We start from the raw sequence: 19,223 nt of genomic DNA on the forward strand, positions 1-19,223 counted from the left end.
AGGGAAAATTACTTACATCAAGCCTCTCAGTCTTAAAGCCATGTAATACTGCACACCCTGAACATAAAACACTTTTTTCTCTATGTTTCATTTTCCTGACTGAGACAAAATGAATTTCCATTTGTGGGCAAGAGAGGCAGTCAAAGCTTAATCTAATCATATGAGCAGTGTAAAATAAGCAATCTGCTATTATTTCACATTGCATCAGGCGTTACTACCACCACACACTCTTAACACCTGTTATTCTTCATGTGTAGCTTGCATGAATGGTGTAAATCAGGCTGAATGGATGATAATATGCTATTTGTGGGGATGGTAATGGTGGGAAAATTGCAATGCTTGTCCAGAACAATCTCTCATTCATCCCTCATTATTCAAGGTCCATGGTAATGTGTCTCAGACCCCATACTGAGTCTGCAGGGTGTTTGAGAAATAGCAATATGATGAATTATATGTACAGGAAATTTCCAGTTTGAGAATTTCTCCTTTGATGTGATTCAAATATATAGGAGAAAATGTAAAACACCAGTGGTGGCTTTGATCCTGATACCACATAATCTGTGACCATCAATAAACAAACAAACACACTACAACCACTTAGCAAATGACAGGTAGCTCTATGAAGCAATAACAAGTGTAGAGGCAATACGTTATTGTGATTATTTTGACCCAGCTTAAGAGACAAAGCATAACTCTAATTTCTAAAAAAAAATGCCAATATTGTTCAGAATCTGATAGGGAAATTGAAGTCATTGACTGATTTCCATCATGTTGGCCTTGCCAACCTCTGTGTCTTTGCTCTGTAAGGAGTTCTGCAGCAGTTTGCAATCTCTGAGGCCACTCTGCTGGCCTGGACCTCCATGGATGGAGAGAGTATGAGCGCAGGCTCCAATCAAGGCAGTGTTGCCCACCTGAGTGAAGCCAACCAGGAGAGCATCACCAGCCGAGGTACATGACTTCAACTCCCAGAATGCACTGAATTCAACCATGTTATGTTATTGAAGTGCTTTCACTTTTTTTTTCATTTTTAACTTATTCAAGCCAGGAGAGTTTCGTGGAGAGCAAGATCATTTTAAAAGAACACATTGTGTTGGCAGTGTTTTGGAGGGTGACAAAGGGTTACCATCCTCCACTTGATTTGAAATTCAGCACACAGCGGGGCTTGAATAAATGAGTATCCAAAGGTCAGGGACCAGTGGCTCTCTGAGGGCTGAGTACATTTGCAAGAAAGAACTTGAACATTTTTATGACCAAGCCAGAGTACAGGGTGGGAATGAGGAGTAAAAGGTTTAACACAGAACTGTTATCAACTTACTCATGTCATTGCAATCATAAAGTGTAATTTGAAGAAAAACAGCTGCAAGTCATATTGCACCAGTCACATATCAGGAGATAAATGTAAAGGTGTTAACCCAGAGTTTACTTGTATAAGATACCACTTGGTGAGCTTGCAATATGGGAAATCTAGTCTAGTCTACCCTCATTAACTTTGGCCAGTTAACATTCATATTTTTGTCACATTTGTGTTTTTTTCACTTTCTATTCTATTAGACTTACTGGCCTAAAAAGTCATCTGAGCTGACTGTAGGAGGTGGGGTGGGACCACATACATCAGCCTATTTACTGATTTATGTGTCCACACTGTGCAAAACATTCATCGTCTCACATGAAAAGCAAGTCAAGACATCAGAGCTTGTGCTGTTATAATCAGATGGCCATTTGTGGGATTACAGTTTGTGTTCTTCATAGGAAAAAAAAACATTGAAGTTGCCACATCTGGGGTGTAACTCACTTATGTGCATATATTTGCCCCTCAGTCTCCTCTTGCAGATGATGCTCCATCATCAGAGACTTTGTTCTGTCAGTTTATCACAGAAAACAGCCTGTCTCTGCTGTCTCTCAGTCTCTCTCTCTCTCTAAATGGGTTTGATTGTGTTTTTATGTGTGAGACACCATTAGCAAAAACTAGAACATAATTACACAGTTATCTGGGAATCTCTACTTTTTGGAAGTTGTGAATATAAGGTTAACTGCCTCTGGAGAGCCCGGGTGGGCAATCCTGTCCTGGAGTTCCAGATTCCTGCACAGTTTGGTGATTTTCCTGCACAAGCACACCTGATTTAACTCAACTCACCAGTTAATTAACAGGTTTGGTTGGTGTGCAGAGAAATCACCTAACTGTGCTGGACTCAGTTTTCCACTTCTGCTCTAGAGGTTGACACCTACATGAAAGGTTTATCACGTCTAAACCATTCATCCTAGTGAACCATATCTGTCACAGCATTTGATTTTTAATGTTTTGGAATATCTTCTGCCTTCCCTCCTAAACCACATCTGTGTTTACATCTTGGAGAGAGAGAGAGAGAGAGAGAGAGAGAGAGAGAGAGAGAGAGAGAGAGAGAGAGAGCACTGAAGAAAATGGCTTGAGAGTAAAAACACTGCTCAGCTGGCTGAGTGTGTTTGAGCAGCAGCCACTACGCTGCATTACAAGAGCCATTTTCCTCAGTAAATAAAGCATCTCATTTCTGGCCTGCCTGGGGTGAGAGCGAGCCAAACGCTCATTTTACATTCAGAATGATGACCGCGGGGGTAAGGTAAGAAAGCAGGATTTGAACTACAGAAATGGTATGCTCCAATATCATTATGTAGTGTTATTGTTATTCAACAATTGGCTCAAATCTATCTCATTTTTTATGGCAGAGTGGAAACTTGAGTGGTTGGGAGGTTTGACAATGCTGTGACTGACTGACTAGCATTATGCTGAAATGTGAAATGACTGAGGCACTTCCAGCCCTTAGTCTCAGAGGATACTGGTGTTTGTTGACATTCATATCAGCGTTCTCCCTTTTGTTTTACCTTCAAAGTGCCTTTGAGAGTTTTTAAATCCTATGCCCTTAGCACATCTCCAGAAGAGTGTGTTTTAAACCACCAGGCTGAAAGCTGTCTGCTGTTAGACTGAGCCTGTAGTAACATGATGAAACGCTCATGAAACATTTCCACAGCAACAGAGCCTCCTCAAGCCTCATCATATTAGAAAGATATATGGTCAGATTATAGCTCTGCAGTGGACTCACTGACAAATATGTAGTTGACATTCACACTAATAACAAAGGCCTATTTAATCTACATGATCATTATCCTTGTATTGTCCATTGCCAGTCTGACAGTTGTCATATCTATTGTGTTGCATAAGCTAAATTGTGGAGCTGTTATGAAAAAAGAACTTCTTTTCCCTCTCTCAGATCAGATATTGCATCACTCCTCTGCAGAAGTATGGCCTCACACCTATGTTTCCCAGGGCCTCTACTGCCTCTCCTCATCAGATGCCTGGGAACCAATTAGCAATGAGCAGTCGGGTGTGGCTTCGCCTGCCACCGGCTCCTATGTCATGGCAGGTGGGACTTCCTGCGAGGGTGCCTATGATGGAAATGCTGCGGGTCACTACCTGTCGCAGCAGCAACAGCAGCAATTCAACTTCCAGCAACACCAACTACAACAGATACAGCAACTGCAGCAGATACAGCAATACCAACAACAACAAATCCTGCAGTATCAGCAACAGCAACAGGTGAGCAGGGCCACAGCTGCCAGCAGTCACTGGAACAAAGACAAATGACAGCAAAGCGAGTCTGAAAACCAGCCACTCCTTCGAGTCTCAGCCAAAATCACTGCAGAATCAGTAATCTAGTTAAAAGCCATATCTACTGCTGCAGAATGCTAATGCACCCTTAAAAATAAGGCCTCCTAAATGATTCTTGGCTTGGACACAGTTCTAGTAGAAGCCTTTGAGTGATGAAGAATCTTTACATTATGCAGTTTTTTATTTTAAGAAAGATTCTTTAGCAAACGTAAGTGTTCCTTCTATGGCTATATAACCCTTTTTGGTGCTATAATAGAAAAAAAATGAAAGGTTCTTTTAAAGAACCATTTACAACAGGTTTTTTTTTATTTAAGAGTTGTCATGATTCCATATGTGACTACTTTTTCTTTTTTAAAAGTGCTGGGCTGCCCCACTAGAAAGCACTAAAAATTAACCCTAACCCCACCCAATGAGAGAACATAGTCTTATTCTATTTGTAACGTATGCATATACAAATACGTCCCCCCAAGACAAAAGTTTGACCATCCCTGTTCTATGGCATTGCTCCAAAAAACACTTTATAGCACCTTTATTTTTAAGAGCGTAGTGTAAGGCTGACTTTTTTTCATACCAATTTTCTTCTTTTCCCAGATATTGGAACAGAGACTACACAGTGCCACTCAGTCTTTACAAGCCACACCCAATAGCACCATCCACAGTCTACCTCCACTCACTCACCCGCCATTGGTGGACCTGTGGGGTGCTGGGCATACAGAGACCTATCAAGCCGAAGTGGGTGGTTATATAGGTGTGGCAGCAGCAATGGAGGGAAGTCTGATGGCCCCCTCAGACGAGGTGGGAACAGAACACTCACCTTTACTGGAGGCTCAGGAGGAGGAAGAGATCAAGGTGAGGTCAAGAAGGTCTTAATTAGTAAACCTGTCACTGAATGTAAGTGCTTTCTAGATGGCCAGTAGTTATGTAAATAATTCACCAATCAAAAACGAGTCAGCAGCTACCAGTCAAAATTCATTTAGGAGAACAAGACTGTGACAAGATAAAATGTCCTTAGTCATTATGGGGCTGGAAACACATGAATTTGAGGATTTGCTCTTCAGTAGTGAAACTGCAAAAGAAGGTAGACACACTCACAAATGAATGAAGACTAGTTGATTTTTCTCTTTCTCGTCTCAGGAAGAGGAGATCACGTTATGCATGGAACCAGAACCAGTGATTTTAATTCCTTCCCCAGCTGCACAGAGGGAGGAAGTGACCTCAGCAGGAGGAAGCAGTCCAGGACAGGTCCCTGGGGAACCAATCACAGAGTGGAAATCTTCTGATGTCACACCACCTGTTAATGAAATGCTGGAGGAAAAAGAGGCGGAGTCAGAATCCTCATCGGTCAATGCCACAGCAACCAAATGAGTCTTAGGAGCAAGACAGAAACTGATTTTAATGGACGTTTAAAGCTACATAATCAGCTATTTGAATTAATATGTCACTTTTCAGGTATCAAAACCTTTGTGATGGAACTCCTCAAATACAAAAAGGAAAAAAAGACTGATATTTTTTGAAGGAAGCCTTATACTTCTGAAGAGGAGGACAAGATAAGGGAGATTAAGAGAGCATAAAGATACACACAAAGGATTCAGAGAGATGAGTACAGTACAGACAAAAAAGTGGTAAAATACATGCATGCTACTTACATGAATGGTACATATCACTACAAATCATAAATAACAAACCATAATAACAAAACATCAAAACGTTTGATACATCTAGAACATGAAATTATTTAAGAGGTTTTAATAAACCACAAAAAACACAGATAGTACATGTATAGTATAACAGTTAATCTCTGAGACAACACTGCACTTATCCAACCAGGTGTCGTGTTTACGATTAAATCACGCCCCAGGAAACTAACACTATTAAATTCATCATCTCTTAATAGAATGGACTTGAACAGCAGTGAAACAAGATTCTCTTTTCCCTATTCCCAGTATACACAGTATACTGCCAGTAGGCATATTTGCTAATTTCCTACAAAACCTACACTGCCTGTATGATTTCTAAAATGTTTTAAACCCACTGGTGAACCATGTCCACCACCATTTGTTTGTCTCCACAAAATTATTTGAGGATGTTAGCACATTGTTTTGAGATTAATCTGTGCCATCTCACAGACAAGTGAGTCAACTAGATGGTTTTCAAAAACTTCTATGACCAGGACAACATGCTACAAAGGTCATGTGATCAAGATCAAAAGTTAATTTGAATGTTTTTTTATGGATTTCAAAATGAGGTGGTACACCCTTAGATACTCATCAATCATTGTGGTAATACTTTTTAAAGCCTTGTGACAGGGACATGAGGTACAATTGCACTCATTTCACATACAGCTGTAGTTGGTTCTGTATGGGAAATGATCACAGGGCCACTCAAAGTCAAGGCTTGGGTCACATATATTACTATGTTCAGAACATTTCAGGGAAGACCATTCACTTAAAGTGAGTTACATCAGTTTAGGAAATATCGATAAGAGTTAAAACAACACAAAAACACATACAAACACACACAGGCATACAAAGTTCTGTGCTGCAGTGGATTGTATCATAGCGTGCTTCCTTCTCTGTGTGTCCCCTTTGGCATGCATGCTATTTGTCAGTGTACTATGGAGTCCTATACAGCACTGTATAGATAATTGCACTGAACTTTACTACTCTGAGCTGGGCACTGATACAAGCTCTCTTGAATTGTAAGAGTTTTAGGGCTTTGATTGGCTGATTGATTAAGGGACGCGGAGTTGCACAGTCTTTGCATACTCTTTGCACTCTCACTGGTAGTAAGAGTGAAAAACAGATGCCTTCTGGACTCTCTTATCACCCTGGAGGAGGGGGGACTACATTTCCCAGAATGCACATTTACAGGACAACAAATGCTGATTTTTCCTGTGGAGTTTAAATGATGTTTGTTTGTTTGCACATTGGTTCAGTAACTACAAAAATGAAAGTTCAGCCAGTCAAGTCTGAAAGGATCACAGTTCACAATGTTACAGCAAGCAAGTGCCCAAGTGAAAAGGGTGGAAAATGCTGCACAAAAAGGGGGAAAGAAAGAAAAACAGAAAACAAGTTTCAGAGTTCAGGCTAAAGCTGGATTTCCAAGGCCTTGTCAGATACATGTAAATACTGTTAACACTCTTCAGGATCATAACTGAGTTCATTTATTTTTATACTATGATGTGTCTTGATTTCTGCAACACGACTCTTTTATTCTGTTCACTGGCAGATGTTTAAAATCAAAATTTGCATTGTACACAATAGACAGAAGAAGACAGGACAGAGATCAGCATGTGTAAATATAACAGCATTAACAGAAATATAATGGAAAATATTCCAAATGGATGAGGCGTCGGGATTTCTTAAGGAACGTGACCTCAGAACTCAGGTCAATCAGAACCGAACTGGTGTCTTCCTGTTTGTCATGGTTACAGGTTACCATAGTTGCTGTGATCGGACAAGCTCTGTGCTGAGTGACTTTGTGGCTGCTGAACTGGCTGAGCCGGAACATGTATTCCAAAGCCGAAGCAGTTGTCTAGTGTAGAGTCAGAGAGGTTTTCTCCACCACTCATTGTTGTGATGCTGTGCATGTTTCACTAAGGAAAAAAATGACAATTATGATCAGGACAGCCGGTTATCCTGGATGTTTGTTTCTTCGGAGAACACCTCAATTCACCCTTTGATGATTGTGTGCAAGCAGAATACGATAAGATCAAAATGAGGTTTCTTGACTTGAATGACATTTATTGATTGATTATTTATGCAATGTTGGGACAACGTTTATTTTTCTACAAAATTGTGAGCACTCCCCCCTAGTATACAATGAGTCACATGCTGTTTTGCTGAGCTTCTGAAGAAGACATGTAGACTGGAAACAGTGGAAGGTTTGAATGTGTGTGCATCCTTGTGGCAGTTCACTCAAGCTTCTGTTCACAAAGCCTTCACAATAGTGTCTTTCTAAACATCACCTAGAACTCTTTGTAATCGACTGTCTTCTGCCATTACATAGACATTCAAATGTGCAAACATTAAACTGATCTGATATGTTACTCAGTGAAGGTGTTGTTACACATTTAGCAGTTTTAAAGCTTTTATCATTGTCATTGCTGGTTGTAAAGCTCTTATGAAGAGCTCTGAGCTTCCACTGCTTTTTGCCCAGTCTTAGTGCCAGGCTGAAGGGAGTGCACAGTAATGGATATGTGCTCATTTATTTATTTAAGAATTATTTGGGGGGAGAGACTTAACTTTTGAGCCTGTATAGTACTTATGATTTAGTCATTTAGGCATGTTTTCCTTGAAATGACATCACTCTGTCTGTGTGCAGTGACTTTGGTTTACTACTGGTTGATTAGCTCTTGATTCACTGAAAATATATCCTTTGCTGCATTGAGGTTTTCTCAGTTCAAAACATATATGTGGTATGTGTATCACTAAGAAACAAAGAAAGAAATCGCAGCTATCAGACTTCTAGGCCTTCTCAAAATTGGTAGATTTCATTGTCGACATGTGGTAGATAATGTTTGGTGGGAAATTTTTATATTATAAACTCAAAGTTTAGTGATGCTGGGGCTCTAGGTACAAGACAAGAATGGGGCCCTTGGATATACGTTTTTAAATTAGTTGATGCTCTAGGCTTTTGAGTAGTGCAACCATCTACAGTGTAAAAAAAAAAGTAAAATCATCTACATTTAGTCAATATATCTAATATTTCTTATTTGTTTGTTGTTAGCATATTAATGTAAGATATTTTAACTTATTTCTTGATATTTGTGCTTAGATAAGATATTAAGTGAAATCTTCTCGCTATATTGCCAATACTTTTGCTTGTTTTAAGATGTAAAACTTTAAACAAGCAACGTTATCTGCCAATACAGTGAAAACACTTGGTTCAGATTAGCACAGATGTAATGAGTAAAGAGTTTACTTTTTTCCAGGGAGTAATAAGTAACATAATCCCAGTACATTTTGAAAGAAGTAATGAGCAGCTGGAGCAATGCTGCTTTTGGGCATTCCTGTTTGTCTGTCTACACACAGTTATGTCATGACATAACACCCTATAATAGTACATTACAGTGTGGAGTTACATTCAAATGACAAAAAAAAGAAAAACAATTAACAGCCATTTTTAAAAATGTATATACATTTCGGAATAGGTAATTTTACATTAATAAGTACAGAATGTCAAATTTGTATTAAAGTACACGTGTTTTCAAAAATAGAACATGGGCCACAATATCACACCTGAGCTGATGTGATCTGGCTGCATCCTGTAGACATGGGGCTGATTTTATGCTTCCTCTGTACAAGGGGTCATGGTCAATTCCATTACAATTCACTCATTTCAATTACATCTCAATTACACTTCAGTCTCTAAAGCATGGAAGTGAAAGGAACGAAATGTTATCAGTCATCATCTTATCACGGATCAATGGCATATTATTAAATTTTTTTTTATATGCCATCAAGAGCTAATTAAGCCAATTCACCAAAATGAAAGGCCACGTCCTTATAACCAGAGGAGTAATGTCATTTCTGGTTAGGTACCTTATTGCTTTATATGTAAAATGAGAAATATGAATGAATAAATGAATAATGTGAAGCCAAATGTATTTCTTTGGATATTATTATTGTGTTTACAGATTATTTAATTGATTTCTAATCGATTTTATCGATTTTTTGTATGATTCAACTGCCATCTTTCAATACAATACAATGTTGGCATGACTCTGTAAACTTCTCTGTTCTGCCTCTCTCTCTCTCTCTCTCTCAATTTCCCAGCCTCTTTCTCTCTAACCCTGTGTTGTTTCCTTTTACTGGAAGAATCAAAACAAAAAGTATCATAAATTTTTCAAAAACTATGTAAAGGTTCAGACATTTGTAATAGATGTGATCCGAATGTGAGTTATATAGAAAGAAGTAAATACATTTGGAAATGGACTGAATACAATAACTGTAAGTGGGACTTTGATCTGTGATGCCTATATCTATGCATGCTTGTCTGAAGGGTCTAATGACATGGTTCTTCCAATGTACTTTCACCTTTCTCTCCCTCTCTTTGTCTGTCTGTCTGTCTGTCTGTCTGTCTCTCTCTCTCTCTCTTCTTTTTCCTTGCACGAAAAAAAAAAAAACTCCTCAACCACAGACAAATACCCTCCCCTCCTGTCTTATACCCCCTCCCTAGGTGACAATAATGAAGAACAAACAAATAAACAAAAAAAAGTGATGCTTTATTGTGCATATTTTTTTCTGTAATGAAAAAGGTTTTCTTTTCATTTGAAATGACAGCAGATCTGTGACAATAAGCTTGTTCACAACAACAAAAAATAGACTTCAGTAATTACAATAACAGTTTTAACCATGTCAAACAATGTGATAACAGACATATAATGCTATAGCTTTAATTATTTAGAAAACAATTTAGTGAATCATTCTGGTATCTAAGGTCTTTAGTCTGCTGATTATATCTGAAGTTCAGCACCTGCTTCTCAATAACTGCTGAAAAGCAGCACAGGTTCTGCCAGCAGACTGAGATTAGGCTCTAGTCAGTATCCTGAGAGAACGGATATAGAGACACACAGCCATGAGTGCATCAAAAATATGTCAAATGTCAAAAATCCCAGAAAACAACTACACACGGTACAACTTTCTAGTCCATCTGCAGCCTAAACTCAGCTCAGACTGAACTCACCATCCCAGAATGCACCATGATATGAATTGCCTCCCTTCAGAGGCCTGACTTTGTGGAAAGTAAAAACAGCAGTCCTAAACAGGCTCTTCTTCACTCTCTCTTTCTTCACTTGTCTCTCGTTTGGGCTGAGGGTGGAGGGATGACAGAGGTATGGAAAGAGAGGAGTGGGTGGGAGGCGAGGGCAGCTGGTCCTTGGAGGAGCTGCCTGTATCTTTGCTGTTGTTGCCTGTGGTGACTTTGTACTCTGTCTCTTTTGCCACGGCCAATTTGGCCTCTGTGTCATCTTTCACATCCCTCTTTCCTCCTTCACTCCACAGCTCCCTGTCTCGAGTGGGTGAAGATGGTGCAGAAGGTGTGTGGGGGTGCTTTTTGGCCTTGCGGTTGGCATCTCTGAAACTGGCCAAAGGGGGGCGCAGTCGCACACCACTGCCAGTCGAACCCTCAATTGCCTTCTGGAGCTGAGAGAGAGAGAGAGAGAGAGAGAGAGAGAAAATTACCCTCACTTACACAATAAATTAACCTCCTTGTTTTTACACTCGTCCATTTTATCCACTCCACTGACCAATGCACTTTGTACTTCTGCAATAACAGACTGTTGTCCATCTGTTTTTGTTAGCTCCTTTTTACCCTCTTCTACAATGGTCAGGCCCCCAATAGAACCACCCCAGAGCAGGTATTATTTGGGTGGTGGATCATTCTCAGCCATGCAGTATTGCTGCAGTGGTGGTGGTGTTTTAGTATGTACTGCATTATATATATATATTATATATACACATTATTATATATATATATATTATTATATATACACACGTGTGTGTGTGTGTGTGTGTGTGTGTGTGTGTGTGTGTGTGTGTGTGTGTGTGTGTGTATAGACCCGATCAGGTACACTAGAGAATATCTTCGAGGAACCTGTCTTATTCAAAGATCAAAAGGTCTGGTTTCCTCTTTGTTATTGGGGTTTGGGTTAGCATCATGCCCAAAACAGCTCTCTTTAGAAAGAAGGTTGTGGATGCCTATTAGTCCAGGAAGGAGTTTAGGAAAATATCCAAAATATTAGAAATTGATCATCCCACTGTTCAGAAGATCATCTCCAAGTAGAGAATATTTAAATACATTGCCAACATGTTCAGGCCAGACCACCCCAGCAATTCTGCAGGTTGCAAAACGCTATAATAAGTCTTTAAGAGCCTCAAAATTTTATTACAGGATCTGCCACTGTAGACGTCAAAGTGCATGCATCTAGCTTTATAACATGTAGAGCACTAATTTGACCTACATGAGAGATGCACCAGGAAGAAGCCTGTGCTGTCTAAGGAGAACATCAGGGTGAGACTAAAGTTTGCTAAACAATATCTAGGCAAGGACCAGGAGGTACAGAACAACGTGCTATGGACAGCTGAGTTGATGATAAGAGTTGTCACATGTGGCCACAGTACCAGAAGCAACATTTGACAAAAACCAAAAACAGCATTTCATCAGAAGAACCTCACACAAACTGTAAAGTATGATGCTGGAAATGTTGGTTTGATGCTTTGATGGCCAAATTGCAATCACAGAATTGACTATGAATTTTCTTTCAAAATATAGAGTGCTTAAGGAAAATGTGAGGCTGTCTGAAAAAAGTTAAAGCTGAAGTAACAGGCTGTATATGCCAGAAGCACCTTGAACATTGCACAGTTGAAATATTTCTGCACAAAGGAGTGGGGAAATTTCTCTCAGCAGATGCCAGAAACTAGAAGACTGCTATAGGGAACATCTATGTAAAGATGTTTCTGTCACATACTTACTTACTTTTTCAACAGAAAAAAAGACATCTTGGATCATTTTTTAAGTAAATAATTGCCTTTGTAGTTTGTTCTATTACATAACATTCATCAGTACAAACTGGTCAGCTGATGACCAAATACTGGTATGCCTACATATATAAAAAATATGTCATTGGGTTTAAATGGATAGACAAAGACACAAGGTGGGTGTACTTAATGAAATATTTGGTTGGTGTATGTTTATACAAACATACAGTATGAAGTCAAAAGACCTGCACACTCAGTCAAATCACAAAAACATCACACTTTGAAATGACATTAAGATTAAGTGGCCCTTATTAGTCCCACAGCAGGTTAATTTCACCTCTGCATTTGCCCGGAGCGGTGGGCAGCCCAATCCGCAGCACACAGGGAGCAGTTGGGGGTTAGGTGTCTTGCTCAAGGACACCTCAGTCATGTGCTGTTGGCCCATATGGGGATCGAACCTGCATTATTAGCACCACGCTCTAACCAACTGAGCTAACCGGCCACCGGACATAAATTACAAACAAGCATGCTTCCTAAAGTAAGAAAAGAGAAAAAGACAGGGACTCACCTCTTTAAGGGCAACAACCCCCACTAGTTTACCTATGCTGGTGACATATGCATGACTAAGACCCAGCAGAGAAAAGAGAGTATGTGTCTGAGAGAAAGAGAAGGGGGGGGGGATACAGTATATAACAATTTTCAGCATGTAACGTCTTAAAAGTATAACAAAATATTACAAAAACACAAAATAATGGCAGCAGATACTATATGTAATGTCAGATACTCCTGAGACATGACTGCCTATTCTAATTTATGGCATACAATGAAACCAACTGGTACACCATTTGCTCCTAATCCTGGTCCTGTGGACCCCTATCTCTGTACATTTTGGTATTTTCCCTCATCAAGAATACCTTATTCAACTCACTATCTAATTAACAGGCCTCTCCTGTGCTAGGTCAGTGTGTTGGAAGAGGGAAAACACGAAAATATGCAAAGAATGGTGTTTTCAGGACTGGGGTTAAACAATAAGACAAGGTTATATGGCCTACAAGACCAACATCTTCTGTTACTTTCATTATCTTTAAAGGGCAGTTCCATGGAATTCCCAAAAATCTACTGAAATGTAAACAAAATCATTCAGAGTGATTTGATGTAAAATGGTGCTTTGTAGAGAAACTTAAAGAATCAGATCCCATGTAAAAACTTCAGAAGACAGGTTCCTGTTACCACCATTGTAATCCTGACAAGCCAGGTTTCTGTTGAATGCAACATTTCACATCGAAACACTCTGAATGGCTTTGTTTACATCTTAAAAATGGAATCAATCATGTAGAAATTTTGAAAAGTTGATGGAATTACGTTTGAACTATATGTATTAGTTTTGGCCTTATTTGATGCTTGTAAATATTTGTATTCCAGCCTGCAACACTGAGTGGTTCAGAAGACAACAGCTACCTTATGCAGTGATGTTCGTTCCACCAGCTGAAATGGGGAGGGATCAATGCGAATGTGATCAATGTCAATGGGCTTATCCATCTCAGCCTCCTCCCAAGCTTTGATCTGCAGAGGCCAATCAAAAGTGGCATCAGTGGTGATATCACAATGACTGGTTGTAACATGCACAAAGCAGATAAAGTTGTTTATTTTGAGTATTTAAACTGAATTCAAGTGATCAGTCTGTTTACCTCGTCTGGATTCATGCTTTCTGTTAGAGGAGGTGGCAAGGGGTCCTATGGAAAAATTCAGTGAAAAGATATGAAGTTTTATGGGGAGAAGGAGAGCGAAATGGAGAGAAAGAAAAAAAATGCACATTTGTATGGTCGCTTCATAATTCATGCTAAAAATAAGCACTTCAATTTTTCATTCTGCTTTGAAGCTATAAGTATTCCGCACAGAGCGCCTGATGCCATCTGCTGGTATGAACTGCTTACTCAGAGAAACGGTGCTCCAGTGGCCTAGAAATGCTGCTAATGCCAAAATATGGCAGAGCTGGTGCTGAATATGCAGCAAAAGAAAGCAGGGGAATTTGTCTCCACCTAGTGTTAGCACAGAATACCATGGTGATCGCTTTAAGCAAATGAAGAAAAAGTAAGCAGTCAAAGCTAAAGTTTGGGTCATCCAAAAATTAAATAAATAAATAAATAAATAGGCCACCGCTTGATGGCACTGCTATTTGAAAGACAACACATCTGTCAAGCGTCCCTGATGCTATCATCCTTTAAATGGTTTTAGTCAGAGCTGTTTGTAATCAGGCCAGTTGTGCAGTCCTTTTGCTGATGCAGCCTTACTTCCCTTATTAGTCCTTTACTTGCATGCATGACACCTACCTGTGACTCTGCCTGCTCCGAAGTGGAAGAGGTGGAGAACAGGCGACGAAGAGCACTCCTCATGGACTTTAGGGTACCTGTGATCATTCATAGCATCAGTCCAAGTTTATATCTTAGGCTCTAAAGAACCTCAGTTTCTCCTAACCACTATATACAACACAGTCTGGAGTAGGAATAACATGCTTCTGCACTGATGATCAGTCAGACCAGTCAGACTGGTATAATGTTAACACTTAAGAGGAGGAAAAGGCCAGCAGTGCCTTTGGAAGTAAGTACTACTGACTGTTTTGTTTATTTGAAGAATCTTTGGTACATGTGTAACCCTGTAACAGACTACTGTTCTTTTTCCTCATTAATATAATATCTCTGTAAATAAGCAACATTAACATCCCTGGTCTTGAGCCAAACTCACCAGATGCTTTGTGATTGGTGGAGTCCTCCTCAGATTTGGAAAAGGCCAGTGGGCGATTTGGCCCCTCACAGACTGTATTACCCTACAAATCATTTATGAATCAAAACAAAAAAATAAAACAGATGATAACTCATTTGAAAAAAGATTCCAGTTCAAAAAATATGAAAATTAAGGAGCCCTGCTGGTGGCATCCTGTATAAATAAAAATAATGCATGGCCATGTAAGTCATGTAAGGACAAGTAAGACATGTGAACAAGATAACTAAGTCTTAACCACCACTTAGTACAGTGTGGCAACAAGATCCTAATGTGTGGCCACAACTTAGCAAAGCATGATCCTGTTACAAGCCTTACTAAGTTATTAGGGTCTCATTTCCACATATTATTATTATTATTATTATTACAAGATGCCACCAGCAGGGCTCCACAGAAAGCACAACTTACACATCTTGATCTACCTGAAAGCCTTCATATCAAAACCTTGCAACTCCATTTTAATTAACTTGCTACATTAACGTTCATTACATTTTGTAAAGTTTTTCTACAAAGTTACCATTTTGGAGATAGGACGTTTTGTTATGACAGAGAAAATGCACTTCTTTTATTAATAATAATTGCAGATTGTGAGCAGAAGGGCATAATTTGAGAACAAACTAAGTTAATATTATTGCTAATATATACGTGAGTCTGTATGTAATGTCTATGAGGGCAGTGTGATAAATGTTCCCTGTGACATTATTTACGGCAGCTAATATGTGAATTTTTCTACCATTCTGAAATGAATTTCCTGTGGGGAAAAATATATTTGAACGAATGTTGTGAGAAAACTGTGCAATCACTAAAAGCCCAAGTGCACTATTCCTGAATAGGCTCTACGATGCAGCAAAGTATTGCGGCTCTAGCTTGAAAACTATAACCCATGAAAACAAGACCCAAACAACTAGACTGTAGCTACACTGCAGACTATAGAATGAGCAGCTCCTCTGTGAATCCATTTTGGCCTCACCTTCTCTTTGTTCTCCTCTTGTTCTTCTTCATCTATAAATGTGAAGCACTCCCAGCTGACTTTTGACCCTGGACTGGATATACCTTGACCTTGGTTATAAACTCGCCTCTCTGCTGACAGCCACCAGTCACATGCAGCTTGGAGTTCACACCTCTCAATAGAGCCCAATAAGATCATTGACTCTGTGGACAGAAACGTGATTGGAATCTGCTAAACATAAATGTAAATGTTATGTTTAACATCAGCAATATCTTTAGATATAGATATACACAAATAAAGCACAATCTGGTGCAATGAGCATAAAAATTCATTCTAGAGCAATAGTCCAGTAAGCAATATGGTGTACTGGGTCATCCTTTGGACAGATTTTCCTCTAATGAAAGCCTAATGTCTGTGAAATGTGTGCAAAAAGCACAGAAGCAACTCTAAAGACGAAAGACATACACCTTTAGAATCCACAAGCGGGAAGGTTTTGAGAGTGGTGGACTGCAGGAGGAGATCAAGCTCACGGTAGGTGGACTGAGGGGACAGGAACTTCACCTTCCTCACCATGATGTCCTCCACAAAGATATTATACTTGCTGCGATAGGTCAGAGGACAGAAAGGTCAGACGAAACACATTCTAATTACTACAGTAAACAATTAGTTTGAATGGAATTGACCATGCTTCATCATCAACCTTGTGAGGTGGAGAAACTTTAGAAAAATCTCTTTCAACTTAATGAGAAATTATAGTGCATAACTTAGTTTCTGTCCGAATATGCACATTTATATGTAAACAGTAAAAATATATCTTTCCTAACAGTTTGCCCTTTGACAATTAAAATCATTTAAAATTTAAATTTACTACAGATAATGCTTTAGTTTGAAATTACACTGTAGATTTTTTAAATGCTCACTTTGTCTTTAAGCAACAATACAAATGAAACTGAACATAAGAGATTCCATTAAATGCAATCATTAGCCTAAACATAACTCTAACCTCAACTTCAACCCACAATCTAATTTAATCCTAAACTTATCCTTTTTGAGTTTCATCAGAAAGTTTGTTAACAAATTGAGCATCTGTAGACAATCAGTATAGGACTATCAAAATAAAGTGTGACTAAAGTAAATTGTGCTATAATTTCTCATTAGGTTGAATGTAAATTTAGCCAAAGCTCTGCAAAGCTTATCCAACCTTGCAGGAGCAGAAAACATCTGAGGCCTGAGCATGGACAGGTCAGTGTGGTGTTTGTCAGTGCAGGTCCAGCCTGCAGTCTCTGGTATGTTACCTGATGTGTCCGAAGCCAAGCTCAGGCAGATAGGGAAGCTTTTTGACCTGGATGATGGAGTCATAGAGAGAAGGCTGCAGGCCTTGTGCCACCATGTTAGCTAAGATCACTGCTACCATCATGGGCAGGATGTGAGAGATCTGGCCTGTCAGCTCAAAACAAATCACTGCAGTGGACACTGTGTGTGTGACTGCGCCAGTCATAGCTGCTGCACCTATACAGGTTCACACATAAAATCACAACCATAAACACACAAAGATTTTGAGATTAAATTAACCATTAAGACACACTGAAAGGTTATAACATACAGGGAAATGAGGAGATTTCAGACAAAAAAAAAAGTTTGCTGACCGATTACAGCGTAACCTCCAGGAAGGATTCGGTAAACAATGCCATCAAAAAGAATTCCATTAGGGAAGAGAGTGGCCATGATTTCGCCCACCAGCCGACCGAATGCAGCTCCTACAGCAAAATTCAATGGCAACAGTATATTAAAACACACATGGCATTAAAATGTGGTCAGTGTAGGTGTGTAACCATACACTTAGTTAACAACTGAATGTTTGCAGATTTTTTGATTGACATACTTCTCATCCAAGCACAATAGTTTCTAAACACTACGTCCTCCATTAAGCAAAAGAAAAACTAGGTAAATCTCAAAGATAAGATTAAACAGATAAAACTCAAGGCAAACATGCAGTGTGTTAAGGAATGATGTTGCTGAGAAATGTGACATTTAGACAGACTATCCTGATCATCTGGTGTGTAGTACTGTCTTTGTTTCATTCACAAAGCTGAAAAATGTTTGGAGTAACTAAGACCAAACTCACTGCTCAGTGGCAAAACAATTAACTAGCAGAATGATGCTATTTCTAAGGTAAGCTCCATCTGAGTTACTGTATTTGCTAAAAGTCAATTTAATATGATGTCTAACAATAGACAGTGCTAAAGAAAAATGATCAGATAGCTACATACATTGCTGTCAAGAGTTTGCTTGGTAACTCGGTCAGATTAAACAGCCTTCACATCTGTGATTAAATCACTGTTTGTAAAGATAAGTATTAATGCACTCATATACATACTATTGCTTGCTAAAAGGCTTAGTGTAAAAGATGACCTATAAAGTCCTATATCTGAAGAGATATCTAGAACATCCTCCTTGTTAGACATGAAAACCATCTGCATGACGTCAAGTAGCCTTGACCTTAATGTCAACGTGTTTTTCAGAATTTTTTTTTAGTTTGTAGATTGATTTAGATTGGCCAACATTTATATTACGCTAGTTCTCAAACATTTATGTCTGCACTAAACATCTTGTAAAGACAGTTTATTTTGCAATGAAAAATTTCAAATGTCCTCATCTGTGTGCTTCTAAATTTTCATTTGTACTCCTGAACATTTTAGTCTGTGAACTTTTTTGAACTACGTGCGCTACCTGGTAGTCTGAGCTGAAGATCTGACAGATGTAGCAGCATTAACTAATGGAGGGGGGACTCAACAGTTTTGTTAGTAATCACTTTGTTTAGTTTCAAGATACTGAGTTAGATAGATAGTGCAATACAATATTCTCACAAAATTTGATTCAAGAAAATTGGAGACTATATCCATGTTAAAACCCAACCTGTTAATGAAACTAGAGCTAGAAGTATATCATATAGTGTTGATTGTGTTGGTGTCGCCAGTGTGACTTTTGGTCTTCAAACAAAGCATTAGATAGCATAATTAATAGAATGCAGTGGACAGGCCTATAGTATATGCATGTACTGTTACATTATTCTTTCACAATATTTTGTTACCCTCGTAGTTCAGTAGTATTAAATATATTCAGGACTTTGTCAACTTCCAGGAATCAATCATCACTGTTTTAAAAACTAAAACTTATTTGAAGATAGTACATCATATGAAGACTCACAGACCCAGTATAAAGACAGGCATGAAGGCACCAGAAGGGATAGGCATCGTTGTAGACACTGCAGACATCCAAAACTGAGATATACAGAGACAGAAAAGTGAGAACGAGACACACTGTGCCTTAGCATTCTGATACAGCAATTAGTAAAAATATAAACTGGTGTGTAAGT

The 19,223-nt window shown here is 39.0% G+C and overlaps 2 protein-coding genes across 5 annotated transcripts in view; one reads left to right on the forward strand and one right to left on the reverse strand.

Moving 5' to 3' along the window:
• fam131bb (family with sequence similarity 131 member Bb) overlaps nucleotides 1-9,817 on the forward strand; it is a 37,772-nt gene extending 27,955 nt beyond the window's left edge. For all 4 annotated transcript variants that reach the window (XM_017700481.2, XM_017700482.2, XM_017700483.2 and 1 more), the window contains 4 exons: nucleotides 808-948; nucleotides 3,243-3,568; nucleotides 4,232-4,489; nucleotides 4,775-9,817. In XM_017700481.2, coding sequence (XP_017555970.1) covers nucleotides 808-948; nucleotides 3,243-3,568; nucleotides 4,232-4,489; nucleotides 4,775-5,005 — 956 coding nt within the window. In that variant the 3' untranslated portion in view covers nucleotides 5,006-9,817. The remainder of the gene's footprint in view (nucleotides 1-807; nucleotides 949-3,242; nucleotides 3,569-4,231; nucleotides 4,490-4,774) is intronic.
• Nucleotides 9,818-9,847: 30 nt separating this feature from the next.
• Nucleotides 9,848-19,223, reverse strand: part of clcn1b (chloride channel, voltage-sensitive 1b) — a 23,723-nt gene continuing 14,347 nt past the window's right edge. The window contains exons 13-23 of the mRNA XM_017700480.2: nucleotides 19,059-19,128; nucleotides 17,494-17,604; nucleotides 17,143-17,356; nucleotides 16,315-16,448; nucleotides 15,869-16,050; nucleotides 14,863-14,944; nucleotides 14,451-14,527; nucleotides 13,809-13,853; nucleotides 13,579-13,683; nucleotides 12,689-12,775; nucleotides 9,848-10,785 (exon numbers count right to left, since the gene is read on the reverse strand). Of these exons, the coding sequence (XP_017555969.2) occupies nucleotides 10,402-10,785; nucleotides 12,689-12,775; nucleotides 13,579-13,683; nucleotides 13,809-13,853; nucleotides 14,451-14,527; nucleotides 14,863-14,944; nucleotides 15,869-16,050; nucleotides 16,315-16,448; nucleotides 17,143-17,356; nucleotides 17,494-17,604; nucleotides 19,059-19,128 (1,491 nt within the window). The 3' untranslated portion in view covers nucleotides 9,848-10,401. The remainder of the gene's footprint in view (nucleotides 10,786-12,688; nucleotides 12,776-13,578; nucleotides 13,684-13,808; nucleotides 13,854-14,450; nucleotides 14,528-14,862; nucleotides 14,945-15,868; nucleotides 16,051-16,314; nucleotides 16,449-17,142; nucleotides 17,357-17,493; nucleotides 17,605-19,058; nucleotides 19,129-19,223) is intronic.

The sequence above is a fragment of the Pygocentrus nattereri genome, chromosome 3 (assembly GCF_015220715.1).
Source record: "Pygocentrus nattereri isolate fPygNat1 chromosome 3, fPygNat1.pri, whole genome shotgun sequence".
Lineage (NCBI taxonomy): Eukaryota > Metazoa > Chordata > Actinopteri > Characiformes > Serrasalmidae > Pygocentrus > Pygocentrus nattereri.